Here is an 18,600-nt window from a genome sequence, read left to right on the forward strand (position 1 = left end):
CCCTTCCCCACCCTCGTTTACGTCCACGTGTGTCCTCCAGAGATCCTGCCAAGGCCCGCCGAGTTACCCCAGCACTTCCAGTCTCCTTTTGTGCATCGACCGGCGCCTGCCGTTCCTCCCGTCCCACGACACCGAACTCGGCCATCCCACTGCCAATCTCGCCCATCCCGAGACTTCTCTCATCCATCTACGCTCCACAACCAGGGTCCATCTGACCGGATATAATTACGGAAACTGGGGGAAACGAGAGTCAACAGACCCTCTCTCTCTCTCTCTCTCTCTCAACAGGCCCGTCGAGTTTGCGTTCCCCTGGACTGGGGGAGTTTCACGAGTGTTTGAGAGTCATTGCCGAATGTGGGGTGACAAACAAGGGCTTGTAATACAGCCCAACGCCACCAGATGGTGCCACACAGCGCGGGTATCGATCCAACGCTGAAGATAGTATAAGATTCAATACTAGGAAGATGTCACAACAATGTCTCTGATTTGTGGCCGCTGTCAGTTTTTGTATAAACTCCCCCAGGTGCCAAAAGTCAGGTTTGTGGTGGTGATATTAGCTTGGGGGGGGGTATTGGTAGATGACACAGAATGCTGGAGTAACTCAGCGGGACAGGCAGCATCTCTGGAGAGAAGGAATGGAAGACGTTTCAGATCAACATCTCTTCCCTCCAGAGATGCCCGCCTGCCCCCGCTGAGTTACTCTGGCATTGTGTGTGTCTATCTTCGATTTAAACCAGCATCTGCAGTTCTTTCCTGCACACAAAGAGTATTGGCATCTGAGACAAAGACACAGTATGATGAAAGATTGGGTCGACTGGGCTTGTATTCGCTGGAATTTAGAAGGATGTGAGGAGATCTTATCGAAACATAAAATTCTTAGCGGATGCAGGAAAAAAGTTCCCCATCTTTGGGGAGTCCAGAACCTGGGGGTCACACAGTTTAAGGATAAGGGGTCGGCCATTTAGGACTGAGATGAAGAAAAAACATTTTCACCCAGAGAATCTGTGGAATTCTCTGCCACAGAAAGGCAGTGGAGGCCGATTCACTGGATGATTTCAGGAGAGAGTTAGATATAGCTCTTAGGGCTAACGGAATCGAGGGGTGTGGGGAGAAGGCAGGAACGGGGTACTGATTGGGGATGATCAGCCATGATCATATTGAATGGCGGTGCTGGCTCAAAGGGCCGAATGGCCTCCTCCTGCACCTATTATCTGTTTCTAAGAAATATCTCCCTTCTCCTCTCCTCTGGAGTTTGGGAATGATGGATTATTTTTTTTTTTTAACGTCTGCCAAGATGGGGCAGACAGGGCCTGGTTTTAACGTCCTCTCCCAAGGACGGCGCCTCCCGCAGTCAATGACATTTGACAGCGGGAGAAATTATCCCACTCAAGTGTCCGGGCCAGGGGTCCAAACCCACAACAAACCTGTCGGGGGCTGCAAGAGAGATAACCACCACCCCCTCTCCCAACCTCCCCTCCCCTGCCAGATCGAGAGACACCGAGCAGCCACTCGCGAAAATAACATGCACACTTATGTGTCACTTAAACCAAAAGCAGCAATTTTAAAATAAACGTAACTATTTTCTTTTTTTTTTTTTTTTTTTAAATAAAAAGGAGCGTTTTAAAAATTCCTACATAAAAACCGCTTAAAGCACGAAGCCTCTCCGAGAAACGGGGAAAGAATGCACAATATATGGAGTCGCCCTGAAAATATAGTTCAGGTGACTTTAATTAATTAGGTTCAATCAAAAAAAAGTGCTTCAATTTACACAGACCTTTCAGGATCCAGCTCGGCTGCTGCCACTTCTCTGGCCAATAGGGGGCAGAGAGGAGTAGGGTGGACTGTGGAGGGGAGGGGGGTGGGGGGGGAGGGGGGGAAGCGTCACAGCGCCAAAGATCCGCGGTTCGATCCCCGCCTCGGGCGTTGCTGTCTGTGTGGAGTTTGCATGTTTTCCCTGTGACGCTTTGGGCTTCCCTCCCACATCCCAAAGTAGGGGGGGGGGGGGGAGGGGGATTGTAGCTTCATTGTCCCTCTTAGTATTGGCGAAGGGAGTGGATGAGAAAGTGGGATAACAAAATACTGATGTGAACTGGAGGCAGGTCTGTATCTCTAAACTGAAACGCAGGGACATTCAAGACAATGACCACTTCAATGGTCTATAGACAGGTTGGAGAATCAAAGCCGCCCACCGCTGTTATTCCACCTTCCACCCAGAGTCACGGGCTTCCATCTCTGCTTCACTTCCTCCCCACCCTCCCCACACATCCCTCAACTCTGGACATCCAGCAATCCATCCATTCACCTGACAAGACACAAAGTGCTGGAGTAACTGAGCGACACAGGCAGCATCTCTGGAGAGAAAGGAAATGGGTGACGTTTCTGGTCTAGACCCTTCTGCAGACTGTAAACAGTGGGGGGGGGGGGGGGGGGGAAGTTGAAGGGAGGAAAAGGCCAAAACAAAGCAACAGATGACCGAGGAAGGGTGGAGCCCACAATGGTCCATTGTTGGCTGGGGCAGAGGTGATAACGAAGGGATGCAAACAGTGGAACGAGTAGGATGCCCAGGGTGGGGGAGGGATGGAGAGAGAGAGGGAATGCAAGGGCTACATGAAGTTAGAGAAGTCAATATTCATACCGCTGGGGTGTAAGCTGCCCAAGGTGCTGTGCCTCCAATTTGCGCTGGGCCTCACTCTGACAGTGGAGGAGACCCAGGACAGAAAGGTCAGTGTGGGTAATCACATATTGTCTTTCCGCCGACTGGTTAGCACGGGACCAAAGGCTCTTCACTGTACCTCGGTACACATGACAATAAACTAAACTGCAAACTGCAAGACCCCCCCCCCCCCCCCGAGCACACAACTCCATGCCACGCTCCACCCCAGCCTCTGCTCTGGGAATAATCAGCGGGGATCTGGGATGCATCCCTCCATGTAAACCTCACCCCTGGAGCTGGATTAGTTTACAAGTGGCAGAACAAGTTTCAATCCAGACCACCCGCAACTAACCCCCCCCCACCCCCCGCCGACTTTAGTCTGACCCGAGACATCACCCATTCCTTCTCTCCAGAGATGCCGCCCGTCCCCGCTGAGTTACTCCAGCATTTTGCGTCTATCTTCGGCGTAAACCAGCACTGGATGTTTCCTTCCTACACAACTAACACTTGTGCGAGTCACTCCCACTTTGAGTGGGGGTGTCCCTACATGGAACTTGGTAGGAAAAGCATGCAGGAACCTAGATGACTTCCCGCGGAAGTTCTTCACACAGCCTGTCCACTTTGCCCCGACTCTCGCTCAGAAGAAGGGTCTCGACCCAAAACGTCACCTACGCCTTTTCGCCAGAAATGCTGCCTGTCCCGCTGAGTTACTCCAGCAGTTTTTGTGCCTGTCTTCGGCTTGAGCCAGCATCTGCAGTTCCTTTCTACGCACTTCCCCCAGCCATTGGTTTAACCTTGAAACTTTTTAAACAGCCTCCCTGCCTCTGGAACTCTGTGGGAAAATCAGGGACGGGACGCCAGGATTTGAGACCTCCCCTCTCCCAAGGTTCAACGTTACACCAGTTACACTGCCGGCCAGGTTCAGTATATTCCTAGCAGGCTTAACGCTTAAGTGCTTAACCAAAATAAAAACAATAACAACAACAAAAAACTCAATTGACCACAGGACGGTGACCAGAACAAAGACAACACCATCTCCCATCAATAGCAGCCCAGACTACTGTTGCCCCCATTAGTGTTACGGCCAGTTAGTGCATTGGCAAAAAATCCCACAAACAAGATGTTGTGTTTTTCTTTAAAAGAACAAAAACTGTCCAGCCCACACGCCCGGGATTCTTGCAATAGAAAGCAGAGAATATATTGTCCATATCAGTTTGGAGTCTTCACCACCAGGGAGGCAGTGGTAGAGTTGCTGCCTCACAGCACCAGGGAGGAAGGTAGAAAAAAAAGTCCACCTTCCTTAAATAGGATTAGGGGGAGGTGGGGGGGGGGGGGAGGGCAAGGGAAGGGGGGGGGGGGGGGGGAAGGAAGGGGGAAGGGGGAAGAAGAGGGGGGAGGGAGAGAGAAGAGGGGGGGGGAGAGAGAAGAGGGGGGGGGAGAGAAGGGAAGGGGGAGGGGAGAGAAGGGAAGGGGGAAGAGAGGGGGGAAGGGGGGGATGAGAAGGGGGGGGAGAGAAGGGAAGGGGGGGGGAGAGATGGGAAGGGGGGGAGAGAAGGGAAGGGGGGGCAGAGAGAAGGGAAGGGGGGGGGAGAGAAGGGAAGGGGGGGGAGAGAGAGAAGGGAAGGGGGGGGAGAGAAGGGAAGGGGGGGAGGGAAGGGAGAAGGGAAGGGGGGGAGAGAAGGGAGGGGGGAGAGAGAGAAGGGAAGGCGGGAGAGAGAAGGGAAGGGGGGAGAGAGAGGGGGGAGCAGGGGGAGGGAGAGGAGCGGAGAGGGAAGGGGGGAGAGGAAGGGAAGGGGGAGAGGGAGGAGAGGAGGGAAGGGGGGGGGAGAGAAGGGAAGGGGGGAGGGAGAGGAAGGGAAGGGATGGGGGGAGGAAGGGAAGGGTGGGGGGGAGAAGGGAAGGGGGGGAGAGAGGGGAAGGGGGGGAGAGAAGGGAAGGGGGGGAGAGAGGGAGGGAGAGGGGGGGAGAGAAGGGAAGAAGAGGGGGGAGAGAGAAGGGAAGGGGGGGGAGAGAGAAGGGAAGGGGGGGAGGAGGAGAGAGGGAAGGGGGGGGAGAGAGAAGGGGGGGGGGGAGGGGGGAGAGGGGAGGAGAGGAAGGAGGGGAGAGGGAAGGGGGGAGAGGGGAGAGAGAGGGAAGGGGGGGAGAGAAGAGAGAAGGGAAGGGGGGAGAGAAGGGAAGGGGGGAGAGAAAAGAGGGAAGGGGGGGGGGAGAGAGAGGGAAGGGGGGGGGAGAGAGAGAAGGGAAGGGGGGAAGAGAAGGGAAGGGGGGGGGGAGAGAAGGGAAGGGGGGAAGGGGGGAGAGAAGGGAAGGGGGGGAGAGAAAGGAAGGGGGGGAGAGAGGGAAGAAGGGGGGGAGAGAGAGAGAGAAGGGAAGGGGGGGAAGGGAAGGGGGGGGGAGAGAAGGGAAGGGGGAGGAGAAGGGAAGGGGGGGGGAGAGAAGGGAAGGGGGGGAGAAGAGGGGGGGGCGGGGAGGGGGAGGGGGGAGGGGGGGAGAGAGGGGGGGGGAGAGAGAGAGGGGGGGGCAGAGAGAGGGGGGGGCAGGGCCAGAGAGAGGGGGGGGCAGAGAGAGGGGGGGGCAGAGAGAAGGGGGGGGGGCAGAGAGAGAGGGGGGGGGGGAAGGGGGAGAGAGAGAGAGAGGGGGGGGGGGGGGGAGAGTGGGGGGGGAAGGAAGGGAGAGGGGGGGGGAGGGAGAGGGGGGGGGGGGGGGGCAGAGAGGGAGGGAGAGAGAGAGAGGGATGGAGAGAGAGAGGGGGAAGAGGGAGAGAGATGGAGAGAGAGAGCGAGAGGGGGGGGGAGAGAGAGGGGGGGAGGAGGGCAGAGAGAGAGGGGGGGCAGAGAGAGGGGGGGGCAGCGCAGAGAGGGGGGGGGCAGGAGAGGGGGGGGAGAGAGAGGGGGGGGGCAGAGAGAGGGGGGGGGGGCAGAGAGAGGGGGGGGCAGAGAGAGGGGGGGCAGAGAGGGAGGGGACAGAGAGAGAGGGGCCAGAGAGGGGGGGAAGAGAGGGGGGGGGGGCGGGAGAGGGGGGGGGGGCAGAGAGAGGGGGGGGGGCAGAGAGAGAGAGGGGGGAGAGAAGGGGGGGGGGCAGAGGAAGGGGGGGAGGGAAGGAAGGGGGGGGGGGAGAGAGGGGGGGGAGAGGGGGGGGGAGGGAGGGGGGGGGGGGAGGGGGGGGGGAGGAGGCGAAGGGGAGGGCAGAGAAGGGGGGGAGCGAAGGGGGGTGGGGGAGAGGGGGTATCAGTGATCTTCCTCCCAGCTGAAGCGGACATGTTTGCTGACCGCTGAATGTGCACATCCACGCACACCTCCTCAGCGAGCAGAAGCAACGGCAAGCTCTTCCACCATGCATGCCACAATATATATTTGTATATGTCTTCATCAGGGAGCACGAGGGTAGAATTTCTGCCTTACAGCACCAGAGATCCAGGTTCGATCCTGACCAGGGGCGCCTGTCCGTACGGAGTTTGTACGTTCTCCCCGTGACTGCGTGGGTTTGCTCCAGGTGCTCCAGGTTTCCTCCCACACTCCAAAGAAGCACGGGTTTGCAGTCTTCGGTGTGATTGTAAATTGTCCCCAGTGTGTGGGACAGGGGTCAGCGCTGGCCAGCGGGGTCTGAAGTACAAACTGTTCGCGCCAACTCTCCGTGGAACACACTGGCCGGCCCCTCCCTTAGAGAATTCAGACTGAAAAGAACTCGGTCCAACCTGTCAAATGGTTACAACTAAAGGAATAGTACATTGAATGAAATGGGAGGGAGATTTTGAGATAGAAGTGGGTCCAACCCGCTCTGAGGTCCCCAATATCAAAAGAACAGCAGCGTTCATAGAGTGATAGAGAGCGGGGAAACAGGCCCTTCGACCCAACTTGCCCACACTGGCCAACAATGTCCCAGCTACACTGCCTGCGTTTGGTCCATATCCCTCCAAACCTGTCCTATCCATGTACCTGTCTAACTGTTTCTTTAAAAATGAGACAGTCCCAGCCTCAACTACCTCCTCTGGCAACTTGTTCCATACACCCACCACCCTTTGTGTGTAAAAGTTACCCCTCAGATTCCTATTAAATCTTTTCCCCTTGAACCCATGAACCTATGTCCTCTGGTCCTCGATTCCCCTACTCTGGGCAAGAGATTCTGTGCATCTGCCCGATCTATTCCTCATGATTTTATACACGTCTAATAAGATCACCCCTCATCCTCCTGCGCTCCAAGGAATAGAGTCCCAGCCTACTCAACCTCTCCCGATAGCTCACACCCTCTAGTCCTGTCAACATCCTTCCAAACCTGTCCGATGCATGTACCTGTCTAACTGTTTCTTAAACGTTGGGATGGTCCCTGCCTCAACTACCTCCTCTGGCAGCTCGGTCCATACACCCACCACCCTTTGTGTGGAAAAAGTTACCCCTCAGATTCCTTTTAAATCTTTTCCCCTTCACCTTAAATCTCCGGTCTTTTAGCTACCGAGTCAGGAGGAGGATCTGGAGTCATCCAGAGTCCATGGAGGGAGAATCCATTGGGCTTGGAGGAGACGGGGTGGGGTGGGGCGGGGGGGGCGGGCAAGAGTTCATCTGTCACGGATGCACCAGGCTCCTGTTCACAAGACGCACTCCCCTCAACGAGAAATTAAGAAATTAAGCTGTGTATTAAGAGCAGAGGAAAACCAATCAGGATATTTAGCCATTCTGCACGTGTGCGGAGGTGAAAGGTCAAGGGGTGAACGTTTCACCTCCGCCGAAAGGTCACTGTCCCAAATCGTCAGCCTCTGCCCACTCCGCGGACCGACATGCCGAGTAACCGCTTGCTCAGAGCATTCCTCATTTCCCCCTTTCCGGAATGACAGAGGAATAATCAAATCTCCTTGATTGGAACGTAGGAAGGGACAGCACCAGCACCGGCCCTTACAATGCCAGTGCCCAAAGTGATGCCACTATAACCTCACCTGCCCGGCACGGGATCCATATCCCTCCATTCCCCACGCAGCCATGTGGCCCCATCTATCTAAAGCAGAGCTGCCAAGTTTTGTCAGAGCATTTCAGTATTCTAGTACCTGAAAATCAGCATTTTGCTGAGGAAAGCAGTATTTTTACGCTGTGCCATTTTGCTGAATGTTTTTAAATGTGCAGTCATACCCATGTAAGAGTACAAGAATGCATAACTTTGCTACCAATTGACATGTCTCTATGCACCTTACATGACAGTGCATTCATTGCCATCTCTTTGTATGCTGCTCTTTGAATGGCTGCTTCCTGCTTTTAGCACCTGACGATGATGTGGAAGCCATTTTGGAAGCCATTTTGGAAGCCTCCCTCTCCCACCCTCCCTCTGCCACCCTCCCTCCTTCCTCTCTTTCCCTCCCTCTTCCTCCCACTCTTCTTCCTTTTTTTCTCCCTCCCACCCACTCCCTCTCTCCCTCCCCTAACAGTCTGTGACCCATGGCACTGTGGCCATAGCGCTATGTGTAAAGCTTTCCAGCTGGGAGCGCTATTTTTTTAACCCACAGCGCTGAAATCCCCATGCGTTAAACTGACAGCGCTGTTTAAACCTGGAGCGGGGCAGGCAGATCAAAGCTTACAAAAAGATCTTGACATTTAAAATACTAATAGACTAATAGATTTAATCTGCTATCATTTTTAGAGTTACAGTATGACTTTTTAAATTCTTGCATTTTTTTAAGCAGCAAGATGAAACAGGGTTGGGCCGATTTTTTAAAAATCCGTATTTTACAAAGCAATTCCTTACATCCGTATTCTGATCGCATTTCCGTACAAAATACGGAAAATCCGTACTACTTGGCAGCTCTGCTAAAGGCTTCTTCAACACCACTATCGTGTCTGCCTCCATCACCTCCCCTGGTGATGTAGAGCAGGCACACACCACCCTGCGTGGAAAAACGTACAACGTCCATCTCCTTTAAACTTCGCCTCTGTCATCTTAAAAGCTACGTTCTTCAGCTTTTGACTAGATTCCACATCATTGTTTTACTTGGCAAACGCCCGCGCACGCACGCACGCACAACACACACACGCACGCACACACACAAACACTCACACACACAAACACTCGCGCTCACACAAACACTCGCGCTCACACAAACACTCGCGCTCACACAAACACTCGCGCTCACACAAACACACACACACACACACACACACACACACACAAACACTCGCGCGCGCACACACACACACAAACACGCTCTCTCACGCCTCAGATGATGTTTCACGATCACGCTAGCCAGACCGATTTAAAACCTCAACATGCACGTGACACGGTGGCGCAGCGGTAGAGCCCCTGCCTCACCGCGGCAGACAACCCCGGGTGCGATCCTGACCTCGGGAGCCGCCCGTGTACAGAGTTTGCACGTTCTCCCCGTGACCGCGTGGGTTTCCACCGGGCGCTCCGGTTTCCTTAAGGACACGCGGGCTTGTGTGGTAATTGGCTTCTGGAGTGCAGGGAGTGGATGAGAATGTGGGATAACATAAAAACTAGGGTGAAGGGGGTGATGGATGATGGCTGGCATGGGCCCGATGGGCCGAAGGGCCCGTTTCCACACTGTATCTCTAAACTAAAACAATCTATCTCCAATCACTAAGGACCACGATCACATTCATCTCAGAGAGAGGAGCAAGATTCTCCTTCCGAGGGTCAGGAAGTATCGGGACAGACCTCAGCTTTCCCGGCTGATGGGGAGGGTTCTGCCCGAACCGACCTCCCACCCGCCCCTCTCCCGGGCCCACGTGTCCCTGGAGGGGATAAAATCTCCCTGTTCACAAACATAACAATAGATGGCGGCTGAGTTGACGTTGATACACAAAGTCCTACCTCCAGCTTGCATCCCCACCACCTGCAATTCCACACACGATCCCGGCCAGATGACAAAATCCCTTTCCTATCCACAATTCCCAAATCTCTTCCTAAACGCAGTCGGATTTGACCGTTACCCCCTCCCCCTCCCCGCTATTAGCGCTCTAACTAGTGCCTTTTTTGCTTTTCCTTACGATAAAATTATTTGCGCCAAAGTCCCCAAAAAAAAAAAAATAATAATAAAAAATTTAAAACATGGACATTTTTGAAAAATCCCAAAATGGCTCTGGGTAGTTTTTTTTTTTAGCCAGCCGGAGATGCTGGGTTAGGGATGGGGAATGGGGGGGGTGAGGCCGATCCCATCTCTTAAAGTGGCCGCTGTACGCTTTATATTAACGATTAAGCCGGGCGGCAAAAACAGGGCAGGCAGGGCCGGAAACGGGAGCTCGGCATTCCCAGGAATTCCCGTCTGCTGCTTCCCAGCAGGATTCGCGTCTAACGGTTCGGGAACAGGGGGGTGGGGGGACGGGACGAGAACCAGCGACAGGAGAGAGAGGGGGGTGTGGGGATGGCAGGTGGGAGGAACCATCGAGGGTTGGGGGGGGTTAAGTGCTATAAGGGGAGGGGCGGGGAGTAAAGGGGGGGGGGGGGGGGGGTAACACAAGCAAGGGGGACAGAATGGAGGAGGGACACGGCAGGAGAGGGGGGGGGTAACAAGGAAGGGGGATATAAGATGGGGCAGGGAAACAGAGGGGAGGGAGGGAGGGGGGGGGTCGCAAGAGACAGTCAGGGGTCTCGGGAAATGGAGGGGGTGGGGGAAAAAAAAGAGGCAGAGGTGGGGGGGGGGGGAGAAGGCAGAAACGATGGAGGAGGGGAGAGAAAAGGAGACATGGTTAAAGATGGGGAAAGGGGGAGAGAGGAAAATAGAGAGGGAGAGAAAATGGGTCGAAGGGTGGGGTTGGGAGCGAAAGGAAGTATGTGGGATAGAGTGGGACAAAAAGGAGAGGAGAGAGCGGGATGAGAAGGGAGACACAGAGGGGGCACAGACAGAGAATGAGGGGGAGAGAAGGAGGGGGATATAGAGAGAGAAAGAGGGGGAGAGAGAGAGGGTGCGGGCAGAGAGGGGACAGATAGACAATGCCTATACAGAGAGGGACAGAGAGACATGCAAAAAAAAAAAAAGCGAGTAGGAGAGAGGCGAGAGAGAGGATGGACGTACAGCGAGGCAAAATGACAGAGCGAGAGAGAGAAATGAAGTAATTGGAAAGAAGAAATGAAATTTGGTGAGTGATGGTTTCAGGGGGCAGAGAATTACCACCCAGGTGAACACACACTGGGTGTAGGGTGAAAGCTGGCCTGGTGGGGGCAGTGGAAAGTTGCTAGGGATGGGGATGGGGGGGAGAGACGGGGGGGGGAGAGACGGGGAGGGGGTTTCAGGGATTGAGAGCTGGGCCCTTGACGAAGTTGTCTGCGTTGCAGAACTCTTTGATGGTGACGGTGAGGAGGTTGGTGGTGACGTCGGTCACCACCACGTTAGAGCAGGGAGACATCTCGGGCCTCCAGCCCGGCACCTCGGCCTCAGCCTCTGCCTGGTCGTCTGGGCCCCCTCCATGCCCCCGTGCTGGAGCGGGGGCCGCGCTGCGGAGGAGGAGAAGGAGGAGGAGGAGGAGGAGGATGAGGAGGAGGTGGGGGGGGCGGGGGAGGGGGCCGGCGGGGCGCAGCAGCAGACTCGGGGGGCAGCGAGAGATCCAGAACCTCGGCCTCCCTCCAGTCGGGAGTGGCTGGGCTGGGAGATTCCCCGGGAACCTTGGCCCCCCCCCTCCGCCCCCCCTCCCCCGCCGGGCCCCGGCCACTCGCTGGCGGGCTGGGGGGGCGGGGTCGCGGGGGGGGGTAACGCAGGGCGGAGGGGGCGGGGGGGGGCTGGGAGCGCGAGGTGCCCGGGTCGCCCTCCGACCTCCGGCCCTCGCCCCCGGGCAGCGGGCGGAAGGACTTGTCGTAGACGGAGAAGTCGTTGAACTTGAGGTGGCGGATCTGGGTGCGCAGGATGCTCTCGCTAAACTTCTTGCTCTTGCCGATCACCCTGTTGCGGGACGGGATCTTGGCCTTGCCCAGGGGCTTGGCCCCCTTGTCGATCACCTTGAGGTTGAGGATGATGCGGCTGCGCCGTCGTTTCCGGGGCTCCGCCTTGCGGTTGATGATGCGCACGCTCTCGGGCAGCGGCAGCGGCCCCCGGGCCTGCCCGCTCAGGCCCGGCTGGGGCTCCACCCGCGACAGGGCCCGCTTCGAGGTCCGGTAGCAGCGGCGGATGGTCTTCTTCAGCTTGTAGGCCGCCAGGCTGCCGGGCAGCTTGGCCGAGCTGCCGGGGCCCGGCTTCATGGAGAAGTGCATGTCTCCGATCCGCAAGGCTTCAGCCTGGGCACGGGCCTGTGTAGGAGAGAGGGGCAACAGTCAGTCTGAAGAAGGGTCTCGACCCGAAACGTCATCCATTCAGTCCCCCCCCCATCAGAGATGCTCCCCGTCCCACCGAGTTACTCTGGCATTTTGCTATGTTTCTATGTAACTGCAGGAGACAGCAAGGGCTAACAAAATTGGGAGAATTCAATGTTCATGCCACCAGGAATGCAGACTCCCCAAGCGGAATATGAGGTGCTGTTCCTCCAATTGTACTAACAGGTTTAAGTTGAGTACAATTGTTGAGTACATTAAGTTGAGTACAATTTAGCCCTTGTGGCTAAGGGGATCAGGGGGTATGGAGAGAAGGCAGGTACGGGATACTGAGTTGGATGATCAGCCATGATCATATTGAATGGCGGTGCAGGCTCGAAGGGCCGAATGGCCTACTCCTGCACCTAATTTCTATGTTTCTATGTTTGTGTCTATCTTCGGTTTAAACCAGCATCTGCAGTTCCTTCCTACACTAGTTAAGTTTATTGTCACGTGTACAGTGAAAAGCTTTTGTTGCCAGCCAGCCAACAGAAAGACAATACATGATTACAATCGATCCACTTACAGTGTGTAGATACATGATAAGGGAATAACGTTTAGTGCAAGGTAAAGCCAGTAAAGTCCGGTCAAGGGTAGTCAGAGGGTCACCAAAGAGGTAGATAATAGTTCAGCACTGCTCTCTGGTTGTGGTAGGATGGTTCAGTTGCCTGATAAACAGCCAGAAAGAAACTGTCCCTGAATTTGAAGGTGTGCATTTTCACACTTCTGTACCTCTTGCCGATGGGAGAGGGGAGAAGAGGGAGTGGCCGGGGTGCGACTGGTCCTTGATTATGCTGCTGGCCTTGCCGAGGCAGCGTGAGGTGCAGATGGAGTCAATGGAAGGTTAGATGTTCATGTGATGGTCTGGGCTGGGTCCAGGTTACTAAGAAGGGACTCGACCCGAAATGTCACCTATTCCTTTTCTCCACAGGTGCTGCCCGACCCGCTGAGTTACTCCAGCTTTTTGTGTCTGTCCCCCAGTTTATACATATACATACAGTTTATGCACTCTGCATCTTCATGTTCTAGGAGCAGAATTAGGCCATTCGGCCCGTCAAGTCTACTCCGCCATTTAATCACGGCTGATCTATCTTTCCCTCTCAACCCCATTCTCCTGTTTTCTCCCTGTAACCCCTGACACCCGTACTGATCATGAATGTGTCAATCTCTACCTTAAAAATATCCACTGACTTGGCCTCCACAGCCGTCTGTGGCAATGAATTCCACAGATTCACCACCCTCTGACTAAAGAAAATCCTCCTCATCTCCTTCCTAAAGGAACGTCCTTTTATTCTGAGGCTGTACCCTCTAGTCCTAGACTCTCCCACTAGTGGAAACATCCTCTCCATGTCCACTCTATCCAGGCCTTTCACTATTCGGTGAGTTGTAATGAGGTACCCACCTCATCCTTCTGAACTCGAGTGAGTACAGGCCCAGTGCCGTCAAACGCTCATCATATGTTAAGCATTATCTGCCACCCCCCTTTGACCTATCTATCCACCAACTGGAGAGCAGTCCTGACCTACCATCCATCTCATCGGAGACCATCAGACTATCTTTAAATCAGAGGTATACACAAAGTACTGGAGTAACTCAGCGGGTCAGGCAGCATCTCTGGAGAACGTGGATAGGTGGCTTTTCAAGTCGGAACCCTTCTTTAGACAGGCAATCCACTGCCATAGACATTTAACGCTTCTAAACAATGCAACAAACAGCCTTTAATATTTTTAGCAGTAACAAAAATACATTTTTAGCTGTTAAAAAGATCTTTGTATTTGAAAATGACATTGTTTCACAGAGTAACCACTAGGTGGCTGGAGCTATAACCGAACCCTTTTAGTTAGAAAGTTAGAAACATAGACAATAGGTGCAGGAGTAGGCCATTCGGCCCTTCGAGCCAGCACCGCCATTCAATGTGATCAAGGCTGATCATCCAGAATCAGTAGTTTTTACCCCATATCTCCTGATTCCCTTAGTTTAGTTTAGAGATACAGCGCGGAAACAGGCCTTTCGGCCCACCGAGTCTCCACACCTAACAGCGATCCCCGCACACTAACACCATCTTACACAATCTAGGGACAATTTACACATACACCAAGCCAATTAACCTACAAACCTGCACGTCTGGAGTGCAGAAGGAAACCGAAGATCTCGGATTAAACCCACGTGGTCACAGGGAGAACGTACAAACTCCGTACAGACAGCACCCGTAGTCGGGATCGAACCCGGGTCTCTGGGGCTTCAAGCCCTGTTCAGCAGCAACTCTACCGCTGCGCCACCGTGCCGCCCAAAGTATAATTGAGTTGATTATATTATTGTCATGAATATCGAAGTGCGGAGGGAAGCTTTTTTATTGCGTCTATTCTACTTCTACTTGTCTGACGAAGGGTTCAGATTTAAGGGCGGCACGGTGGCGCAGCGGTACAGCTGCTGCCTCACAGCGCCAGAGACCCGGGTTCGATCCTGACTACGGGTGCTGTCTGTGTGGAGTTTGCACGTTCTCCCCGTGCCCTACTTTGCACGTTCTCCCCGATTTCCTCCCACATTCCAAAGACTTGCAGGTGTGTAGGCTAATTGTGCCTCTGTGCACCGTCCCTAGTGTGTAGGGAGTGGATGCTATAGACATAGAATGAGCATGAACAACTGATCGACGGTCGGAGTGGACTCAAGTGGACCAAAGGGCCCATTTCCATGCTAGTTCCGTAATGTCACCTATCCACGTCCTCCAGAGATGCTGCCTGACCCACTGAGTTACTCCAGCACTTTGAATGCCTTTGGTAAATCAGCATCTGCAGATTCTTACTCTCCTTTCTACCTCTACCAAGTGGTAATGTTTAGTTTAGTTTATTGTCATGTGTACTGAGGTACAGTTAAAGTGCCAGTCGGTGTGCAGAACCTCAGAGGAAATGCCCATTATTTGAGGGCAACTCAGTGGCTCAGCAGGTAGAGCTGTGGCCAAAGAACCAAGTTCAATCCCGATCCCGGGTTTCCATACGGGTCCTTCGGTTTCCTCCCACATCCCAAAGACGTGCGGGTCGATAGGTCGTTCCTGACTACAGGGGTCTTTCGGAACGGAGGTTGTATGTTATTCCCATCACCGAATGGGTTTTCTCCAGGCGCTCTGGTTTCCTTCCACATTCCAAAGACGTACAGGTTTGCAGGTTGACACAAAATGCTGGAGCAACTCAGCGGGAGTTGAATCTAGAGAGAAGGAATGGGTGACGTTTCGGGTCGAGACCCTTCTTCGGATTTCAGGGGAGTGGGCGGTACAGAGATAGAATGTAGTCGGAGACAGTTAGACTTGGTAGTAGAACTGGGAAGGGGGAGGGGATGGAGTGAGAGGAAAAGCATGGGCTATTTGAAGTTAGAGAAGTCAATGGGTATAAACTACCCAAGCGAAATATGAGGTGCTGTCCCTCCAATTTGCACTGGGCCTCATCTGACGATGGAGGAGGCCCAGGACAGAAAGATCAGATTGGGAATGGGAGCATCCGGGAGATCAGGTAGGTTAAAGCGGAATGAGTGGAGGTGTTCAGCAAAACGATCGCCGACCCTGTGCTTGGTTTCTTTCCTACACAAATTTGTAGGTTAATTGCCTTGGGTAAAGTTGTAAAATTGTCCCTAGAGTGTAGGATAGTGCTAGTATACGGGAATCGCTGGTGGGCGCGGACTCGGTGGGCCGAAGGACCTGTTGCCGCGCTGTATCTCTACAGTCACTTTGTTCTTTTATTTTGTAAACTAGCATCTTCACTTCCTTGTGTCAGTGGGAACAGCAGATGTTGGTTTATACCACAAAGATTTATCTATAAACTTCTGAAGAAGGGTTCGGACCCGAAACGTCACCCATTCCTTTTCTCAAGAGATGCTGCCTGACCTGCTGAGTTAATCCAGCATTTTGTATCCGTCTGCAGTTCATTCTTTCCCTCCCCCACATTAAATCTAATTCCCACAAATCTCACTTTCTCCAGTTCTCAGGGATAAAAAGTGGGAATTGCAAATGTAATAATAGCAGCTAAAAATGAATTGCAAAAATATCACCACACAATTTCTGTGCACAATTCTGCAAAATGACAACAGACATTTACACTAACAACTAACGCAAAACTGAGGCACAGTGCTTTGGGGATATTTAATGTAGGTTTTCTGAAATGTCAACTAAACACTATTAAAGGGACTTGCATTATTTGAATCTTAAGGTGGCATTGTCTCACGTCACTTGTTCCGAAGTGTTTTGTTTGATATTTGTTGCATTTTTTTTAAAGCATGAAAGACTCACTTTCAACAGGAATGTTTTGGGCTTGGGGCCTCGTTTCTTCGGTCCGTATAACTCCCGTTCCCTCTCTCTGCAAGACATGCAAAAACAAAAGGACAAATCCTCATTTTGCAGAATGCACAGCAGCAAGAACACATTCTTTTAAATGCATAAAAATAAATAAATCCAAAATGGACCCGATTCAGTGAAGAAACATATTCTACCGCTTGTCTGTCTATGTACCTTTGCTCGAACGCCGCGATTAAACGGGCATCCAAAATATTCTCCTCTGGCTCCCAAGTACTGTACCTAAAAAGAGAAAACAGTTAAGCGAATGCAAAAATGCACATTCAATTGTAATTTTGCATTTTGTTTTGACCCGACACTTACTTGATAGCCCATCCTTTCCATTTCACCAGATACTCGATGCGGCCCTGTCAGAAATGCAAAAGGGAGAGATTACTCGGGGCGGAGGCTGCGTGCAACAGCAGCGGTTTTCTGCATTGGTGCCGGTGCATCCTTGCCGGCGACGCCGCCTCATACCTTGCGAACCCGCCGCTTGATGATCGACTCCGCCGCGAACACCCGCTCGCCCACCGCCGAAAGCTCCATCTTGGCTCCAGCTCTGGCGCGCGCAGCCGCCGAGCCCCGCGCACGTGACCGCACCGTTGCCAGGGTCCCGGCCCTTCCCCGGCGGCGGTTGCCAGGGTCACGGCCCTTCCCCGGCGGCGGTTGCCATGGACACCGCCCTACCCCGGCGGCGGTTGCCAGGGTCACGGCCCTTCCCCGGCGGCGGTTGTCAGGGAAGGCAGGATGATTGACAGGCTCGACGGGTGCAACGGGACCTGCACTGCATTGGCGTGCAAGGAGGCAATGCATCGGGGACTTGACAGGAGGGTCCCCAGTTGCAACTGGGATGGTCTTGGATGCATTGGCATCCAAAATGCATTCCGTAGAGTAAAATATCCATTCAATGCAAATGCCATCCAGATTATAGGATCGTGGAATGTCACTGGAAGTGGCAAAAAACAGCAACTTTTAATGCAAAATCATTGAATAAGGGTCCTGGCGATGACCATAGTTACTCAACCAGACACAACTAAATTTAAGGTAGCTCTTCTTCTCCAAGGATCCTTTTTTGCTTCAGTCCACCCTCCGCCACCTCCAGTTTAGATTCCATTTAGAATATTTTGGAGGACCAAGAACCAAGGACCAAGGATCAAGAGTTGCAGAGATTGCAAAATAAAGGAAATTTGCAGGATGAGATTAATAATAATAACTTTATTGTCATCGTAAATACATACAATGAAATTTCAGGCGCACTGCCCGAGCGGAGCTCCAATGTATATCAAGATCCAAAATTCAAGAGAGTTTATTGTCATGTGTCCCAGATAGGACAATGAAACTCTTGCTTTGCTTCAGCACAACAGAATATAGAAGGCATAAATACTAGGCATGAATACAGATAAATAATAACGAATAACAAAAACGGCAGGAAAACATCAAGTCGTCATGATGTGTAATATATTTCACAGTCTAGTGTTGTGGCAGTACAAAATATTGGCTATGGGGGCTGTGTGTTCAGTGTGGAGTTCAGAGTGGTGATGACCTAGGGGTAAAAACTGTTCATTAATCTTGTGTGTGATTTGATGGACCGGTAACGCTTTCCTGAGGGCAGAAGGGCAAACAAGTGATGGGCGGGGTGAGATGAGTCCTTTAGTATGCGTGATGTCTACCGCAGGCAACGAGAGCTATAGGTCTCTTCCAGGGCAGGCAGGTGTGTGTTGGTAATGTTCTGGGCTGTGTTGATTACTCTCTGTAGAGCCTTCTTGTCAGTCGCAGAACCGTTGCCATACCACACCAGGATGCCATGTGTCAGGATACTCTCTATGGCACAACGGTAGAATGACACTAGCAACTGTTGTGGCAAGTTGACTTTCTTACAGTCGTTGTGCCTTCTTTACCAGGGAGTGCGTGTTCAGCCCACAATGATTAGTTGTGTCCACAATATAATGATACATGTACCTAGGTGCTGTGAAATTCGTTTTGCATACAATCCAGTAAAGAGATTGTTAAGGGTTTGGACACACGAGAGGCAGGGAACATGTTCCCGATGTTGGGGGAGTCCAGAACCAGGGGCCACACAGTTTAAGAATAAGGAGTAAGCCATTTAGAACGGAGACGAGGAAACACTTTTTCTCACAGAGAGTGGTGAGTCTGTGGAATTCTCTGCCTCAGAGGGCGGTGGAGGCAGGTTCTCTGGATGCTTTCAAGAGAGAGCTAGATAGGGCTCTTAAAAATAGCGGAGTCAAGGGATATGGGGAGAAGGCAGGAATGGGGTACTGATTGGGGATGATCAGCCATGATCACATTGTGTCCAAAGACAGGCAGCTCGATTTGTTACTAACACCTATGAGAG

The 18,600-nt window shown here is 53.0% G+C and overlaps 1 protein-coding gene across 1 annotated transcript; it reads right to left on the reverse strand.

Annotated features, from left to right (window-relative positions):
• Nucleotides 1-10,555: 10,555 nt before the first annotated feature.
• Nucleotides 10,556-16,882, reverse strand: cbx6a (chromobox homolog 6a). The gene is made up of 6 exons (XM_055663118.1): nt 16,725-16,882; nt 16,572-16,615; nt 16,425-16,490; nt 16,206-16,272; nt 11,083-11,869; nt 10,556-11,030 (listed from the first exon to the last, which is right to left on the reverse strand). The coding sequence occupies exons 1-6, from the start codon at nt 16,791-16,793 to the stop codon at nt 10,879-10,881; spliced, it is 1,185 nt and encodes a 394-aa protein (XP_055519093.1). The 5' UTR covers nt 16,794-16,882; the 3' UTR covers nt 10,556-10,878.
• Nucleotides 16,883-18,600: the final 1,718 nt, after the last annotated feature.

The sequence above is a fragment of the Leucoraja erinacea genome, chromosome 37 (genome assembly GCF_028641065.1).
Source record: "Leucoraja erinacea ecotype New England chromosome 37, Leri_hhj_1, whole genome shotgun sequence".
Taxonomy (NCBI): Eukaryota; Metazoa; Chordata; class Chondrichthyes; order Rajiformes; family Rajidae; genus Leucoraja; species Leucoraja erinaceus.